The sequence below is a fragment of the Schistocerca piceifrons genome, chromosome X (genome assembly GCF_021461385.2).
Source record: "Schistocerca piceifrons isolate TAMUIC-IGC-003096 chromosome X, iqSchPice1.1, whole genome shotgun sequence".
Classification (NCBI taxonomy): domain Eukaryota; kingdom Metazoa; phylum Arthropoda; class Insecta; order Orthoptera; family Acrididae; genus Schistocerca; species Schistocerca piceifrons.
This window is the reverse complement of record NC_060149.1, coordinates 248,962,081-248,978,925: the sequence shown is the minus strand read 5'-3', so window position 1 is coordinate 248,978,925 and position 16,845 is coordinate 248,962,081. Positions and strand designations below refer to the sequence as shown.

At 45.1% G+C, this 16,845-nt stretch overlaps 1 protein-coding gene across 1 annotated transcript in view; it reads right to left on the bottom strand.

Annotated features, from left to right (window-relative positions):
- Positions 1–16,845, bottom strand: part of LOC124721999 (histidine decarboxylase) — a 394,491-nt gene that overhangs the window by 182,037 nt on the left and 195,609 nt on the right. The window contains exon 3 of the mRNA XM_047247175.1: positions 15,611–15,783. Coding sequence (XP_047103131.1) covers positions 15,611–15,783 — 173 coding nt within the window. The remainder of the gene's footprint in view (positions 1–15,610; positions 15,784–16,845) is intronic.

Here is a 16,845-nt window from a genome sequence, read left to right as displayed (position 1 = left end):
CGGAGTGGCCGAGCAGTTCTAAGCGCTACAGTCTGGAACTGCGCGACTGCTGCGGTCGCAGGTTCGAATCCTGCCTCGGGCATGGATGTGTGTGATGTCCTTAGGTTAGTTAGGTTTAAGTAGTTCTAAGTTATAGGGGACTGATGACCTCAGAAGTTAAGCCCCATAGAGCTCAGAGTTATTTGAACCATCTCCAAGCAGTGCACGAGCTGTGTCACGACATCTGAACATTCCTTGGTCCACCTTTCGAAAAGTGCTGCGAACAATTGTGAAATGGTATCCATTTTGTTGTGGACGCAGATGGTCGTCATATTGAGCAACGTTTGTAATCTGGAACGTAAACATGGCACACAATTAAAAAGTGTTACCCTCTCATGCGAAAATTAAAATGTATTTCTTTCAATGGTTTATTCGTTATATCTCTTCCACATGTCCATACAAATGTTTCCACAAAGTTTCATTGTCCTGTGATCACTCGTTTTTAATGGGGGCACTCTCAAGTAGCAATAGTTTAATTATAACCACCCTCCAAGTATGTATGGAAAAGGTTCACTTAGAAAGCGCGCATTGATTCGATATAAGGAGAGGATTTCTTCTTTAAACATGCTCATTTTGAAAGTAAAAATAAACTCTAGCGAAGTTTGCTTATTATGAGCGAGCTTGTTACGATGTTTACATTGGACTTCGTGGTATTACCGATAAGGAAAAAGGCTAACTGGGCTTTGGGCGGTAATGAGAAACATTCTATTTGTGGCGGTTTCCTGTTAACAGACATTGTAGCTAGCAACTTCACTTCTTCCATCTTCATAAACAGCAAGCAAACAGACGTCAATAATTAGCAAAAATCTCTTAACTTGCTAATCGAAACGAATCTATATTTCAGCCCTGTCAGGCAGATATCGATTTCTTAAGTTGTGAATTTTGGTAAGAGTTCCGAGTGTCATGGTGTGGATTTATGACATGCATTAAGTAAACGGAATGAAAGTTTCGTATTGATAAAAGAAAACTAGAGCTAATGTTCGAACTTTTTGGGTTTATTTTGTTCTGTTCGTTGATTTCAGCTTAGCTTTATTGAACTTTTCATTAATTTTTTTCTAATTGTGACATGAAGTATTTCTAAAATTAATATTATTTTATAATTCTTAGTATTCGCTGTTATTGTTTCAGTGTTATATCCTGATAAGTGGATTAATGTTTCGCAGCTTTGTGTCTGTCTTTATCAACCTCAAAGCAAATTTGGACCAAATATTAAAAAATGAATTGTTTAGTTGCAAAAATCTAGTAATCGTCGTAGGAAAATCTGGAGAAAATGGGGGAGAATAATTTTCAATATTACATCCGAAAGATTTTGTTACCGGTTGCAGAAATTAATTCGTTGCTTTCGTTGGACTCTTGAACTGGACGTAACAACACCTCTGTCTTTACGAGGACGACGAAGAGACTTGTTATAGTTCGGATTCCACTCGGAACTAATAGTGTGATTCAGTCTCTCGATAAAGAAATGTTTCCATAGTGTAAGCATTTTTCAGAAAATTGTCGGACGAATATAATTTCCAATAGTATTGTTACGTCAGTCATCTGTTCAGTGTCAGTTTGCATCGGCATGTTTTACGAAACTGATCAAGTATGCCTGCTACGCAACACTATATGCAGAAAGCCCACGGTCATTTCTTACTCCATCCCAATACTGCCTAAATCAAACTAATGATTACAGTGATGTACCTGAATGCCTTAATTTTTCTTTTATCAGGTGTGCCTGTTGTAAGAGAAATGTTTGTTTTCGTCATCCATTTTTGTGACGACTGCAGGGACAATGAACGAACTGTTTTATTGCTAGTAAAACAGACATTATTCAAAAATTATAAGATCTGTGCTGCAGGAATGGTTATACACAAATTATTTAAAAAATTAATTATTTGAAACATTTCTGGTATGATATATGTGCTTAAAATTTGCGTGTGTGCACTTTGGAATTCGCGTTGCGCGGCGCTACGTTCTCGTGTCCGGCTTCGTCTGCTTATTCGCTGAGTCACGTGCTGGGCGGGAAGGGCTGTACAATCTGCTGTTACAAGCGGTTTCTCGTACAGAAAAAATTGGTAATTTGAAAATAAAAAATACTTGTAGTGCGTCTTAGTAGCTAAAATTTTAGCAGTGCATTTCTGTCGCTGCTTTCTTCCTGTAAGAAAAATTTCAGGGTAGGTTTCGACATGTCGGATTGGAACAGACCGTATGTCCTCCGGAAACGTAGAATTTTGGACTTGCCCCTCTATCCTCGTTGCCAAAACGTATCTGTCGTAGTCACACTCCGTTGCCAACGTGTCACTGATGTCAGTGTAAGCAGCGGCACTACTCCCAACCAAATATCAGGCACGCATACCTGTAAGCGCAACTGTTGAAATGACTACAATTCAATTTTCAAAACACACATTCATTCAAGGACACACCTAAACTCAGCATCAACAGACCGTGGTATAATATTCATAGCACGTGACAACTTGTTTTAAGTCCACTTGGTGCACAATACAGGCCTCTAGGCAGCGTAGGCACACTAGAAGGCTAAACTTTTTTTTTCTTTCTCTATTGGATTTCATTTCCCCAGCAGGGCGGGCTGGCAGCAGCAAATGCGCTGCTCTTCAGCCGAAAGACATAGAACATACAATAGAAGATATTTAAAAATAACATAAAGAAGAAAATATGGTGTACATAGATATAAAAAAGGGGAATTTTATGGAAGACAATAGACAAAAAGGGGGTGACTGTAAAATGGCGATAAAAACCGTAAAAAAGTAGCGCACACAAAAAACCACACACTGGGACAATTAAAAGACGACAAGGCGGAGTATGACCGGAGCATAAAAGTATCGGCACACAGCGTAGCACATAACAATCACTGACAGTAACACTATGTAAAGGTCCAGCACACAATTAAAATCACAGCACTCGACGCACAGGAGAACAGCACTAAACACAACACTGACGTAGCACACTGATGACGATGAGCAAAACACAGGATCTGCCAGGGGCATGGAGATGAGGGAGAAGGGAAGATGGGTGGAGAGGGGGAGGAAGAGACGGGAGGGGGCGCGTCGAAGAGAGCTGGGGAGGGAAGGACGTGAGAGGGACACAGTTGAGGAGGGGGTGCAGGGATTCAGGGGGGGGGAGGGGGGAAAGGAGGGAAATCCGCTCTGGGAGAAGAAGGGGAAAGGGTGAACGGCGATGACTCGAGCTGTAGCGACGACTGCGACTGGAACTTCGGAGCACACACTAGAAGATACTGTACGGCAACAGTCCCAGGACCAAATGTAGAGGAACTCTCCCGGATTAACCGCGGAGCATGTCTTATATCCTGGTGCAGAGTGATACTACAGCTCCGAACTATTTGTTTCACGTGATGTGTGTCGTGGAATGTAGTTCCGTGCTGCTAGCAACCTCTGCAGCCGGCCGTTATAAGTCGCTGGCAACAAACTTCGCCTGGACGTGCAGGCGGCCTCTACACCCTCTCTGCCTGGAGGGAAGTCTATCGTTTCAGGGTTGCGCCTCGCGGTCACGACAGTGTCACCTCATGGACACTGTTCATGTACACTGTGGTGCAAAACTTAAGGACGAAAGTAACTCTCGCATGATGTGTCATTGCCTAGTAAAATGACTCAACGAACCTTGGGCCATACATAGAAAGAAGTACTACAGTACAGGAGGTAAGTGAAGGACATACGCCGTGAGACGAACAGAAATGACACTTTTGTTCTAAGACAATAATTACACTGAAGTCACCGCTATTTATTATAACCTCTTCGACATTACAAAAGGTGTGATATGGTTCTTGATAGAGAGTGTCATCCGCAGAGACAGCAATGCATCTTGTGCAACGTGCTCCCATACTGGGCACAAGATTAGTAAGGAGTTACTGTGACAGAACGGTACATTCCTCCACGGTTGAAAGCTGCTGGATGGTCGTTGGTGCACGTGGACGTGCTGCAATACGTTTCCCCAACTTATCCGGCACGTGCTCGATAGGATTTAAGTAGGAGATCCGGCAGGCCAGTCCATTGGCAGAATGTCCTCCTGTTGCAAGTGCTCTACCACTTGCACTATCTGATACGGTTGTGCATTGTCGTCTATAAAGGCCGAATGCACTCCTGAAAAGACCCAAAGGGAGAAGGAGTACGGAGTCACAAAGTCGTTGAATGGTGAGTGTACTGTGCACAAAGATATGGAGATCAGTACGCCCATGGAACATTATGCCTTACCATACCATGACATCTAGATCACCAAAACGATCAGGTTCGACATTGTTCCTGGATACATTATGTGTTCTTATCTCTAACCGTAACAGCGTACGGCCAGAGTCACTACTCAGAATGAAACTTCTCGCATCCTAGAAGAACATGTGGCCCCCTCCTCGTTGGTCAAATCCCTCCGCTGTTATCACTATCGCAACAGGTGCCGGCGATGTGCGGATGTCGACGGATCAAAACTTACTGGTCATGGGACAAAGATAGCGCCCCCGTGCAGTTGCCGTGCCACTGATGACCGCGAGATTGCGTACACTGCAGGCTTGGTAAATATGGTTGCAAATGCACCCCTTGTTCTTGCCTGCAGCACAATGTAGCGCTCATCTGCTTGTGTAACTGACCATGGTCGACCAATTCCTCTTCTTCTGGGAGCAATGCCTGTGGTTTGGATCGCTCCCCATGCACGTAAAATAGTGCTGAGAGCAATAACAAACTCCTGGGCTATACTAATCATACATTATGCGTCTTCGAGTTTTCCGACGATTCTTCTCCTTATGAAGTCATCCAGACGTTGTCTTCGTACCATGCTGTAATGGAGAAAACAACAACAGTGCACCGCAACTGCTCGCTGATTGACACACAATGTCTTTTTACTTTTCCCGTTTCTTCAGCTGCCATGAGTTGAAGCGACAGCCCCATTTGGCACTACAGTCACGCTGTTCTGACGTTATGTGACGTCCATCTCTCTGTACACGGCCTAGAGTCCTCTGGTAACATGCCCCCATACCTTCATTCATTTCCACCTAGTACTTAATATGTTATGTTACTTTATCTAGTTCGTCCTTAAGTTTTAAGGAGCAGTTTAGTTTAGTGCTGCTAGCGATCTCTGCAGCCGGCCTATCCAAGTTGCTGGCGAACTCACTTCGCCTGGGTGCTTAGGCTGCCCGTTCACCATTCATATCTGGAGGGAAGCCTATCATGCCAGGGTTGCCACTCAGGGTAACAGCAGCGTCACCTCATTTGTTTCCTTTATTGTATTTCGATTTCCCCCCAGGGGGGAGGGGGCTGGCAGCAGCGTAATACGGCGCTCTGCAGCCTACAGATAAAGTTAAAAACATAATGAGTAGATATAAAAATAAAAATAGGTGATAAACGATGACTGCTTAAAGCGAACATGGTGTAAAGTTGTGAAGAAGATATAAAAACATAGGGTGGGCGAAGCTGATTAAAACACATAGTAAACAGTCAGGAACAATTAAAAAACACGGCAACAGTCTGGTTTCTGTTCACAACACTTACCACAGGGAACAATCACGGAAAACACTGCACTATAGAGTACAAATGTATATGGGGAAGGGAAGGGGGGAGGAGGACCCGGGCAGATGAGATGGAAAAAAGGGGGGAGGAGAGGAAAAGCAAAAAAGGGGGAGCCGATGGAGGGAGAGGACACAGAAAAGGGGGGGGGGGAAGCAGGGCAGACACGAGGAGTGGGGAAGGCAGAGGAGGAGGAAGCAAAAGGTCTTGGGGCAGAGAAAGGAATCCAAGAGATGGTAGGTGGGGAATGGAAACATGATGGAAGGGGGGAGGGGGCCTGGGAAAAGGGCAGAGGGAGGGAGGGGAGGTGAGGGTCAGAATTGATAGGAGGGATAAATGGAGGGAGAGAGGGTATCATCTGGTCATCTGGGAGGGGGAGATGGCAGAAGCCACCGTGGGAGAGGAGATGAAGGGTGTAGAGGTGGAAGGTAGGGGGGCACAACGGTGAAGGTGTGGCAGTGGGTGGGGGTTGGTGAGGAGAGGAGCAACTAGGGGATGGGTGGGGGGGGGGGAATCAAGTCGTTGCGATGTGTAGAGGACTTGGCTATGTTCGAGGAAAAGGAGCAGATGGGGGAAAGGAATCAGGTCATAGAAGATCCACATAGGGGATTGGAGGTGTATACAGAAGGTGAGGCGGAGTGCATGGCACTCGAGGATCTGAAGGGACTTACAGAATTTGGGGGAGGGGGGGGGGCGGATATCCAGGCGAGACTGGCATAACAGAGGATGGGACGGATTAAGGATTTGTAGGTGTGGAGGATGGTAGAGGACTTCAACCCCTATGTACAGCCAGAGAGGAGTTTAAGGAGATGGGGGCGGTAGTTGGGCGTTGGATTGGATAGAGAGGAGATGAGGGATCCAGGTGAGGCGACAGTCAATGGTGAGTCCAAGGCAGGTGAGTGTGGGGAAGAGGGGGACAGGACGGGTGCAGATGGTAAGGGAAACATCAAAGAGCTCGAAGGAGCGAATAGTAAAGCCTATGATGATTGCCTGGGTCTTGGAAGGATTGATTTTGAGGAGCCACCATGTGGCAAAAAGGTCAAGGCGATTCTGGAGAAGGCGTTGTGACCGTTGAGGGCAGGAGCGAGGGCAAGGAAGGCGGTGTCATCGGCATACTGCAGGAGGTGGACTGGAAAGGGGGTGGGGTTTGGGGCATATCAGCTGTGTACAGGAGGTAGATGAGAGGGAGAGGACAGAGCCCTGGGGTCCACCTGCGGAGAGGTAGAAGGTGCGGTAATGGGCGTTATTCATCTCCTAGACACTGTTCTGCCTATACGTAGTTTTTATCCCGTGCCGCATACGAGAGCAACGCGAAATTTATGGTCTAGCAATAGTGTGCTTTAGGGGACAGATCCAAAATTTTTTTCCGACATAGCTCCGTATTAGAGCTATGCTCATTGTCCTACGTTTATGCAGCGATTAGATTCAACCTCTGAAGTCCGACTGTGGAGGATTTGCAAAATACCACTCTACTGCTACCATATCAATTCATTGGACTCAAAATATTTTCCAGCTAAAACGTTTTTTCACTTGATTGCGTACATAATTTGTTAAATGAGATTCATAGTTCAAATTCCTCAATTTTCCCATTGTCGTGACACAGAGGCTCCGATAGTCATTCTTCCACTGTATCATCCGCGAACGGAATAGGAAACCCTACGTCAGGTCTTGAGAACTATTCGGTGATTACCAGTAGCCAAGTCTTTCGCTGCCAATGGCGTCATTTAGATGCAATATGGATGGGCATGTGGTTATGATACTGCTATTCCAGCCATCGTCGTCTTTCCAGACGTCGCAGCCTCTGCCTCTCATTCAAGCGGCTCCTCTGTGAGCACCACGAAGCTGAGGGCTTTCCTCCCACCTTTCCCCGTTTCAGTCCTTCTGCCAGGAAAAGAATCCCTAGCGTACCAGTAACTGAACTTGACAGTCAACACTGCAGGCTGCTCAGCTACGGAGGCTGACGAGTAAGAAGGGAAGAAAAATAATCTGGCGCACCATGAACCTTCCCTCACACACCGTACGGTGGTCTGCAGAGTACAACTGTAGATGTAGTCAAAGCACAATCGCGACGAAAGATTATTATTTTTATTTCAGGTGTATTTGTACGTTTTTTGTCATCAGTTTGTTCCACAAGGCTCGATCTTTATTGTACACTCTGTAGTCAATAACGAGAAACGTTCTGACTTAACAGAAAACTCTGATCGCCTTGTTTCCGTCACATAGCGTTAACTTGGAATTTTATGGAGCATGGTCACGGGCTTCCATGCACTGCTGTGATTGCTATTCCGTTTCCTTTGTGAAGCGATGAATCCACGTTTCATCGTTAATAAACAATCGGTCCAAATGTTTTTGAGAAATTTACTTTCGAATCTGGAACCAATAAATGGGGCTCGTTCTCGTAAATAGTTATTGAAGTTATATACCTAGCAAAGTGGCGCAGTGGTAAGACATTGGAGTCATATTCGTGCTGGCGGTGGTTCAAATCCCCGCCTGGATGCCTAGATTTTGGTTTTACGCGAAAGACAAGATGGTTCTTTTGAATAGGACGTGGTGAATTTCCTTTCCCATCCTTTCTCACCCTCAAGTTGTACTCCGTCCCTAATGACCTCGTCGTCGACGGGAGGTTGAACACTAAACTTCCTCTAATTTCTTTAAAGTAGAATAAACCAGTCTTTCTTCAGATATGCATATTTGTTAACTGTTTCATTCAGTCGTCCATTGCTGTTTGCTGTGTTTTTTACTTCTTCATCGTTGTCACTAGTTTATATGTCGTGAAGCATACAATAGTCTCATGAATCGGAACTGAAAATGTTACGCCACTAGTTGCCAAATGTGTGATGTCTAGCACAACATATTTTGATACTACGTAATCCCATTATCAAATGTTATAAAACAAGGAAACCAAGGAACAAATAGTAATACTGTACGTACTGACAACCGTACAAAAACATTTGTATCGTCCTTTGGTATAACACACCTTAAAACTTCTATGTCATTACTGACTATCATGAAATCTGTGAACATCACGTGTCAAGTCGTGGTAAATTCTAAAAACCAATAACAACCTATGTTGCAACCTATGCATCCATACAGAATTGTCATGTAAAACAGAAAACGCTAATTCGAATAAATTGGTGGCTACCTCCCATGGAGCGCGTCGCTAAAGTGAGCCCAGTGTTTCACGGGGAGGTTTAGTATTGACATTTAGAGAGAATACTTTCCCGGAAAAGTCGGACAGCGTATTACTTAACCCACACACACACATCCGGTCAAATGACCACGATTACATTAATTCGAGAACTAGAGCTAAGCCGGCCGGAGTGGTCGAGCGGTTCTAGGCGCTTCAGTATGGAACCGCGCGGCCGCTGCGGTCGCAGGTTCGAATCCTGCTTCGGGCATGGATGTGTGTGATGTCCTTAGGTTAGTTAGGTTTAAGTAGTTCTAAGTTCTAGGGGACTGATGACCTCATAAGTTAAGTCCCATAGTGCTCATAGCCATTTGAACCATTTGAACTAGAGCTAATACAGAGGCTTACCGACGATCATTCTTCCCACACACTTTTCACGAGTGTTCTAATCCAACATTACTAGTGTGCTACTTGACACAGTCTCGTCGATTAAATTCGATTAAATATCTAGGCGTAATGTTGCAAACCGATAGGAAATGGAACGAGTATGTGAGGACTGTAGTAAACTTCGGTCTGTTGCGAGAATTTTAGGAATGTGTGGTTCATCTATAAAAGAGACCGCATGTAGGATGCCAGTGCAACCCGTCCTTCAGGACTGCTCGAGTGTTTGTGATCCGTACCAGGTCAGATTGAACGAGGACATCGAAGCAATTCAGAGGGGGTTGCAATATTTGTTACCGGTAAGTTCGAACAACAGGTAAGTATTACGTAGATGCCTCGGTAACTCAAATGGGAATCCCTGGAGGGATTTCAAGAAGTATTGAGAACATTTAAAGAACCGGCATTTTGAAGCAACTCCAGAACGATTTTACTGCCACCAACGTATATTTCGCATAAGGACCAAGAAGATAAGAGAAATTAGGGTTCGTACGCAGGCGTTTAGACAGTAATTTTTTCCCTCGTTCTGTTTTCGAGTTGAAAAGGAAAGGAAATGACTAGTTGTCGTATGGGGAACCCTTCGCCACGGTGGCTTGCGGAGTGTGTATGTAGATCAGTTAGTGGTACCAGAAGTACACTCCGCCACACACCGTCAGGTGACTTGCAGAGTACTGATGTAGATGGACATGTAAAAATGCAACATGGACACTTCTGTTTTCTCATTTAACACCATGACGCGTTTCTATCGTAAAGCGCATTTCTGAATCCACTTTAACGATGCCCTCCCGGTGAAGCAGCCACCAATTTATTGAAATCTGTGGCGTTAGGCTTTATGTTTTCTGTTGGCCATTCTTTATGGACGCACATGTTGTAACATAGTTTTAGTATTGATTTTTATAATTTACTACGACGTGACACGTAATCTTCATAGGTTTTATGACACATGGTAGCATCTTCGGGGCCGTAACACATGCGTAGCAGGGAAGTACTATCGTTGTTAGGTAAAAGCGGCTGCCTTATTTAATAACCGCATCTTGAGAGTATAACATGACAATATGAGACGTTCTAAGAAGTGTTTTATGTTTGACAATGTACATTTGCTGCTGGGTTTTTTGTTTTGACTGTGGCTAATGGCATAGAAAATTTAAGAAATTTCCTGGCCACGACAGTGTTCTCGTCTTGTGGCTACTGTAAACACTAGAGTCGGTTTCCTGTATCTGGGAAAGGAGATTTTCTTGAGATTTTTGGACGACCGTTCTTTCCCAAATACTCCTAAATGTACTCAGGTGTTGACCTAAGATGTTGTCTCAAGGCTGTGTGATTTTCCCAGGATGCCAGTTGTTTCCAGCACTTGTTGGAAAACAACTTTTGAAAAGCGCTGGCAGCAAGCACCCTTTTGCGGTGGAGTGTTATTAGGGTGAGGGGGAAATAGCCCATGAAATCACCAGCATACGGCTATTCAGTGTAATCGGCCAGAGGGTCTGGATGTTAAATAATATCGTGGTGCGGTCTGGAGTTCGTGATATTCACGATTCGGCCGGCAGTCCTCAGGCACCGTAGGGGACAATGTCTTGTGCTCTTTAGGCTGGAGTTGGTGTTTTAAAGTGTTTTACTTTCTGAGGTAGATAGTTCGTGATTCTTCGTGATCAAGCAAGCTATTTTTCAAACACGGATAGACAAGTACCTGAAATGAGTCTCCGTGAGCGGGTGTGGAATCCTGTTTAATCCTCTCCACTTTTCCTAAAGGAGTGTTGCCATTTAGAGGGCGTGCACATGTTGATTAAGCAGAGACTTTAGACTTGATTTTGAATCCTGTAGATAGTTGTATATGGCGATCAATGAACAAAATGGACTTGGCTAGGTCTAACTGAATCCAACAAACTCTGTTTATTTCCGAAGAGATTTGAGAGGGTGTCTTTGAGTGACTTTTTATTTATTGACTTTAAACTGTATTCATGTTTTTGTTTGTTATGTAGGAGTTTCTAGGAGCCAGTTGGAGGCAGTGTATAAACTGTTGGAGGTAGGCATTTGCCAGTCAAGCGGCCGGATTTCGGAGGCTTCGTTAAAGTATTTACTTAGTTACAGGGTTTAGAGGCTGTGAGAAATTTAACCGTGTATCGCGCGTCAAATAGGGGCTAGCGACTCTTATTTAGACTGATTTTGTAAGTGTAGCAGAGCAGAGAATTAGTAACAGCCTGCCAAGTGTGCCAATAAAGGCTTTCGAGTAAATCTGTGGAACTGTACAGAGTGTAACAAAAACGTATGGTCAAACATTCAGGAGACATTCCCAAGCATGGAGGAATAAAATGTGTTATATGGACATGGGTACGGAGATGCTTTATTTCCATATTAGAGCTCATTTTCTATTTCTTTTCATAACCACATTAATCACTGGAAACACAACTGGTTTGAATCATTCTTAAGAAAGAGAATGCAAAGAGTTGTACTGAATAACTCAAACAATGTTGCACGGAGAAAAATTTTAGTGACAAGGGGAAAAAAATCACGAAATTAATCCTACAAGGTTCCGTTTTGGGTCCACTCCTATTCCTCATTATGGGTTGCCGAGAATCCTTACGAAATTGTCTAATTATGTCGTCAACAAAGATGTTCTGTCAACGTCTGAGCCGGCATTGTTGGTAAATGTTTGTTGGCGCCTCACGTTCATAGCTCAGGCTCATCGGAGAAACTTACCACTCTTTCTTAGAGAATATTCTACCTGTTCTGCTAGGATATGTACCTTTACGGGTGCAACAAAACATTTACTTTATGCACGATGGAGCTCCTCTTCATTTCAATGCCAATGTTGGTAGGCTTCTAAAATACAAATTCTGTGAGAGATAGATGGTAGAGGTGGACCAGTTCCTTGACCTCCACGCCCTCTGGAGCTAAACCCATTACACTTTTATTTGCGAGGGCTTTTGACAGCTCTTGCGTATGGAACACCGGTACAAGACGTACAGTCTTGGTGATCGTATTGTGGAAGGCCGTGAAATAATACGTAATTCTCCAGAGATACATCAGCACATCAGGGAATTCAATACGACGACTGGTTAATGCATGTATCCTTGCTAACGGAGGGTATTTTGAACAGTTCATTTAGGAAAGAGATTCACACTGTACTGATACTTTCTTTTCCTATACATTTCCCATGATTAATGCGCTGAAGAGTAGTATAAAACGAACTCTGAGATGGAAATAACGCGTTTCCACATCCATATACACATAGCATGTTTTCTTCCTGAAAGATTGGTAATAACTTTTTGTTACACTGTGTGTCGCGTAGTTCGTCACGCTAGCCGTGCATCGCAAAGAGTGTGTGGCTACTGAGAGCAACGTCACGGAAGCTACGAGGACGTACGAAAGGAGCGTTTCAAGTAGTTACAGTATTAAAAAGTCTTTATCGTGGTTTAGTTTCGAAAGAACTACAGCCTCACTGGATTTTACCACCCATGTCTTCGCCGCTTAAAATAAATGAGTGCACTCCTTGTAGATACCAAAGTCTGTACTGATAGCCGTTGGTAATAAACCATCAAAAATAAATTAATTTTATGGATCGCTATTCGATTTTTCAATTTGAACGAAAGGCACACAACACGAATACTTTAATAAGCCGTGTAAAGAAATTATTCCGTTGATCAAAATCATACGAGGGTGAGTCAAATGAAAACCTTAAATTTGTAATAACAAATCGAAATTTCGCGCCGTTATCCTGTAAGTTGGTAAGCGTGCTGCAAACAGCGTGCAGAGTAGTCTGTAGGTGGCAGCATAGTGCAGATGAACACATACCGTCGCAGTATCAGTATAAAGATGGCCGCCCCACTTGTGACTTGCACCAGGGAAGAACAGCGTTCTGTTATTCGGTTTTTCCGTAGTGAAGATGGGAAACCTATTGAAATTCATAGACGAATGAAGGTTCAGTACAGTGATGCATGTTTGTCGCTGCAGCAAGTCTACGAATGGAGTAGGAAGTTCGCAAATGGTGTAACTTCAGTGGAAGATGCTCCTCGTCCAAGGTCAGGCACAACGAGTTGTGACTCCACAGAACATTGCAGCAGTTGAAGCCATAGTGAAAGAAAGCCGCCGAGTCACACCCAATGACATTGCAGCATGTTTACAGATTGGTCATGGGCCAGCACACCACATTGTGCATGATGTGCTCCAGCCACGGCAGCTGACTCCTTAAATGAGAGAACGACGTGTTGGTGCTTGTGAAGAACTTCTTTGGCGCTTTAAACGAGAAGGTGATGGCAAGAATCGTTACTGGGGACGAAACCTGGGTTCACTTCCACCAACCGGAAACGAAGAGAGCGAGCAAAGAATGGCGCCATTCCTCATCACCAAAACCAAAAAAGTTCCGAACAGAACCATCAGCAGGGAAGGTTATGCTGACTCTCTTTTGGGACGAAACAGACGTCATTTTGGAGCATTACATGCCTAGAGGGACCACTGTCAATAGTGCATCACACACAGATCTCCTAAAAAATCGTCTGCGGCCTGCAATCAAATGAAAGCGACGTGGATTGCTGTCAGCAGGTGTCCTTTTGCAACATGACAATGCAAGGCCCCACACTGCCCGTACAACAGTTGCAACAACCACAGACCTGCATTTTGAGTGTCTTCCTCATCCACCATACTCACCAGACCTTGCCCCAAGTGATTTCCATATGTTTGGACCACTCAAAGACGCAATGGGAGGAAAGAAGTTCCGTTATGATGAAGAGGTACCCCCCGCGATGAATGAGTGGTTGCGCGGACTACCAAAAGAATTTTTTTCTAAAGAAATGTATGCACTTTGTAAGCGCTGGAGGACTTACATTGAGGGTTGGGGAGATTACGTTGAAAAGTGATACAGCTTTGTACCACTTCTACACAATAAATAATACACTCCTGGAAATGGAAAAAAGAACACATTGACACCGGTGTGTCAGACCCACAATACTTGCTCCGGACACTGCGAGAGGGCTGTACAAGCAATGATCACACGCACGGCACAGCGGACACACCAGGAACCGCGGTGTTGGCCGTCGAATGGCGCTAGCTGCGCAGCATTTGTGCACCGCCGCCGTCAGTGTCAGCCAGTTTGCCGTGGCATACGGAGCTCCATCGCAGTCTTTAACACTGGTAGCATGCCGCGACAGCGTGGACGTGAACCGTATGTGCAGTTGACGGACTTTGAGCGAGGGCGTATAGTGGGCATGCGGGAGGCCGGGTGGACGTACCGCCGAATTGCTCAACACGTGGGGCGTGAGGTCTCCACAGTACATCGATGTTGTCGCCAGTGGTCGGCGGAAGGTGCACGTGCCCGTCGACCTGCGACCGGACCGCAGCGACGCACGGATGCACGCCAAGACCGTAGGATCCTACGCAGTGCCGTAGGGGACCGCACCGCCACTTCCCAGCAAATTAGGGACACTGTTGCTCCTGGGGTATCGGCGAGGACCATTCGCAACCGTCTCCATGAAGCTGGGCTGCGGTCCCGCACACCGTTAGGCCGTCTTCCGCTCACGCCCCAACATCGTGCAGCCCGCCTCCAGTGGTGTCGCGACAGGCGTGAATGGAGGGACGAATGGAGACGTGTCGTCTTCAGCGATGAGAGTCGCTTCTGCCTTGGTGCCAATGATGGTCGTATGCGTGTTTGGCGCCGTGCAGGTGAGCGCCACAATCAGGACTGCATACGACCGAGGCACACAGGGCCAACACCCGGCATCATGGTGTGGGGAGCGTTCTCCTACACTGGCCGTACACCACTGGTGATCGTCGAGGGGACACTGAATAGTGCACGGTACATCCAAACCGTCATCGAACCCATCGTTCTACCATTCCTAGACCGGCAAGGGAACTTGCTGTTCCAACAGGACAATGCACGTCCGCATGTATCCCGTGCCACCCAACGTGCTCTAGAAGGTGTAAGTCAACTACCCTGGCCAGCAAGATCTCCGGATCTGTCCCCCATTGAGCATGTTTGGGACTGGATGAAGCGTCGTCTCACGCGGTCTGCACGTCCAGCACGAACGCTGGTCCAACTGAGGCGCCAGGTGGAAATGGCATGGCAAGCCGTTCCACAGGACTACATTCAGCATCTCTACGATCGTCTCCATGGGAGAATAGCAGCCTGCATTGCTGCGAAAGGTGGATATACACTGTACTAGTGCCGACATTGTGCATGCTCTGTTGCCTGTGTCTATGTGCCTGTGGTTCTGTCAGTGTGATCATGTGATGTATCTGACCCCAGGAATGTGTCAATAAAGTTTCCCCTTCCTGGGACAATGAATTCACGGTGTTCTTATTTCAATTTCCAGGAGTGTATTTAAAAAAATATATATTTAAGGTTTTCATTTGACTCATCCTCGTATTTGACTTGAGTGATTGTTCAACATGTACCAACGTAATGAAACCAAAATGTTAACACCATGTGTGTGCCAGGCCGCTAACTTTTCGCCTCGCTGTTGCCGTAGGTAGAAAAGGAAAAGAGAGTTAGAGAGAGAGAGGAACTGACCCCCGGCATGACGACGCGCTCCACGTCGGCCATGATGTCCTCCCAAGGCTGGGGCTCCTGCGGCGCGTGCTCCGGAACCAACTCCCGCAGGTAACCGGGCTGCACGGCCGGGTAGACGCGCCGCTCGCGGATGTGCTCCAGGTAGTCCGCTATGTAGTCCACCATCTCCTTGCCTGCAGAAAGTATGAAACCATTACTCTGGTAGGTCAGGAGGCATCATCTGAAAATTTTGCAGACCGCTACCGCTTGGAAAGAATGAGAATGCTCCAAAGAGCATACAATTCAAGGAAGTATCCGAAGAAAATGCAATTTATCTTTTGCTTGTGAGACATCTTCAGGGCTAAACGTCAGTCTGAGGAGAAAAGGTATCTTCTTTGATTTAACAGAACCGTTTAATTATGTGGACTATGCAATACATTCGCTTAAGAGAGGATGTAACAGAATTTGGTCCAAAAAATCGATTTTTCCAAAATATTTTCTTGATCTACACAGTTTAATCTATGTTGTGTGTGAATTTTATCGTGATAGCAGATTCAGAAACGCTTTTAAATTGTTGAACTGATTAACTCTGCACTGGCGGCCTCTCCCACCTTTTGCGACATTTGAGAAACTGCTTTCTTCAGCGAAATTTTATCAGTGCGAAGGCTATTTTCTTTCGATATCTTTGGCTGACATCTATATCTCTGGCTGACATCTATGTCTTTGCCTGAAAACTTTCTTGCATTGGGTTTATTTACGTTTTGACAATAGTAATACACGTTAGTAGGTGGAACGTAGAAAAGACAAGCTCACTCTGAAAGAAATCGATTCTCTTCAGTTATTTTATGGGAGAGCTATCAGGAAAAACACACAAAATTTAGAGGCAATGAGGCGTGCTATGTGGGCAATTTTTTCCACAAACTATCCACTGAGCAAACACCAATGCACAATCTGTGTCCGAAAGACGATTGGTGTAAGTTCGAATACAGAAATGAGACGTATTCACATAAACACTCATTGCCAGAACCTGTTATGAATGCAATTAAGCCCACATTCAGGTTCCTTGCAAACACTGATTTATTGAGGAAGTGTTCACGGAAAGACACAAAATGCAAATGAAAGCCTCAATAATTTAATTTGGATTAGATGCTCAAAATGACATGCTGTGGACTTGAGGTACTCAAAATAGGTGTCTATGATCCAGTTTTATTTTACAATAACGGAAATAATGGCAGAATTGAAGTGCCGAAGAGAAT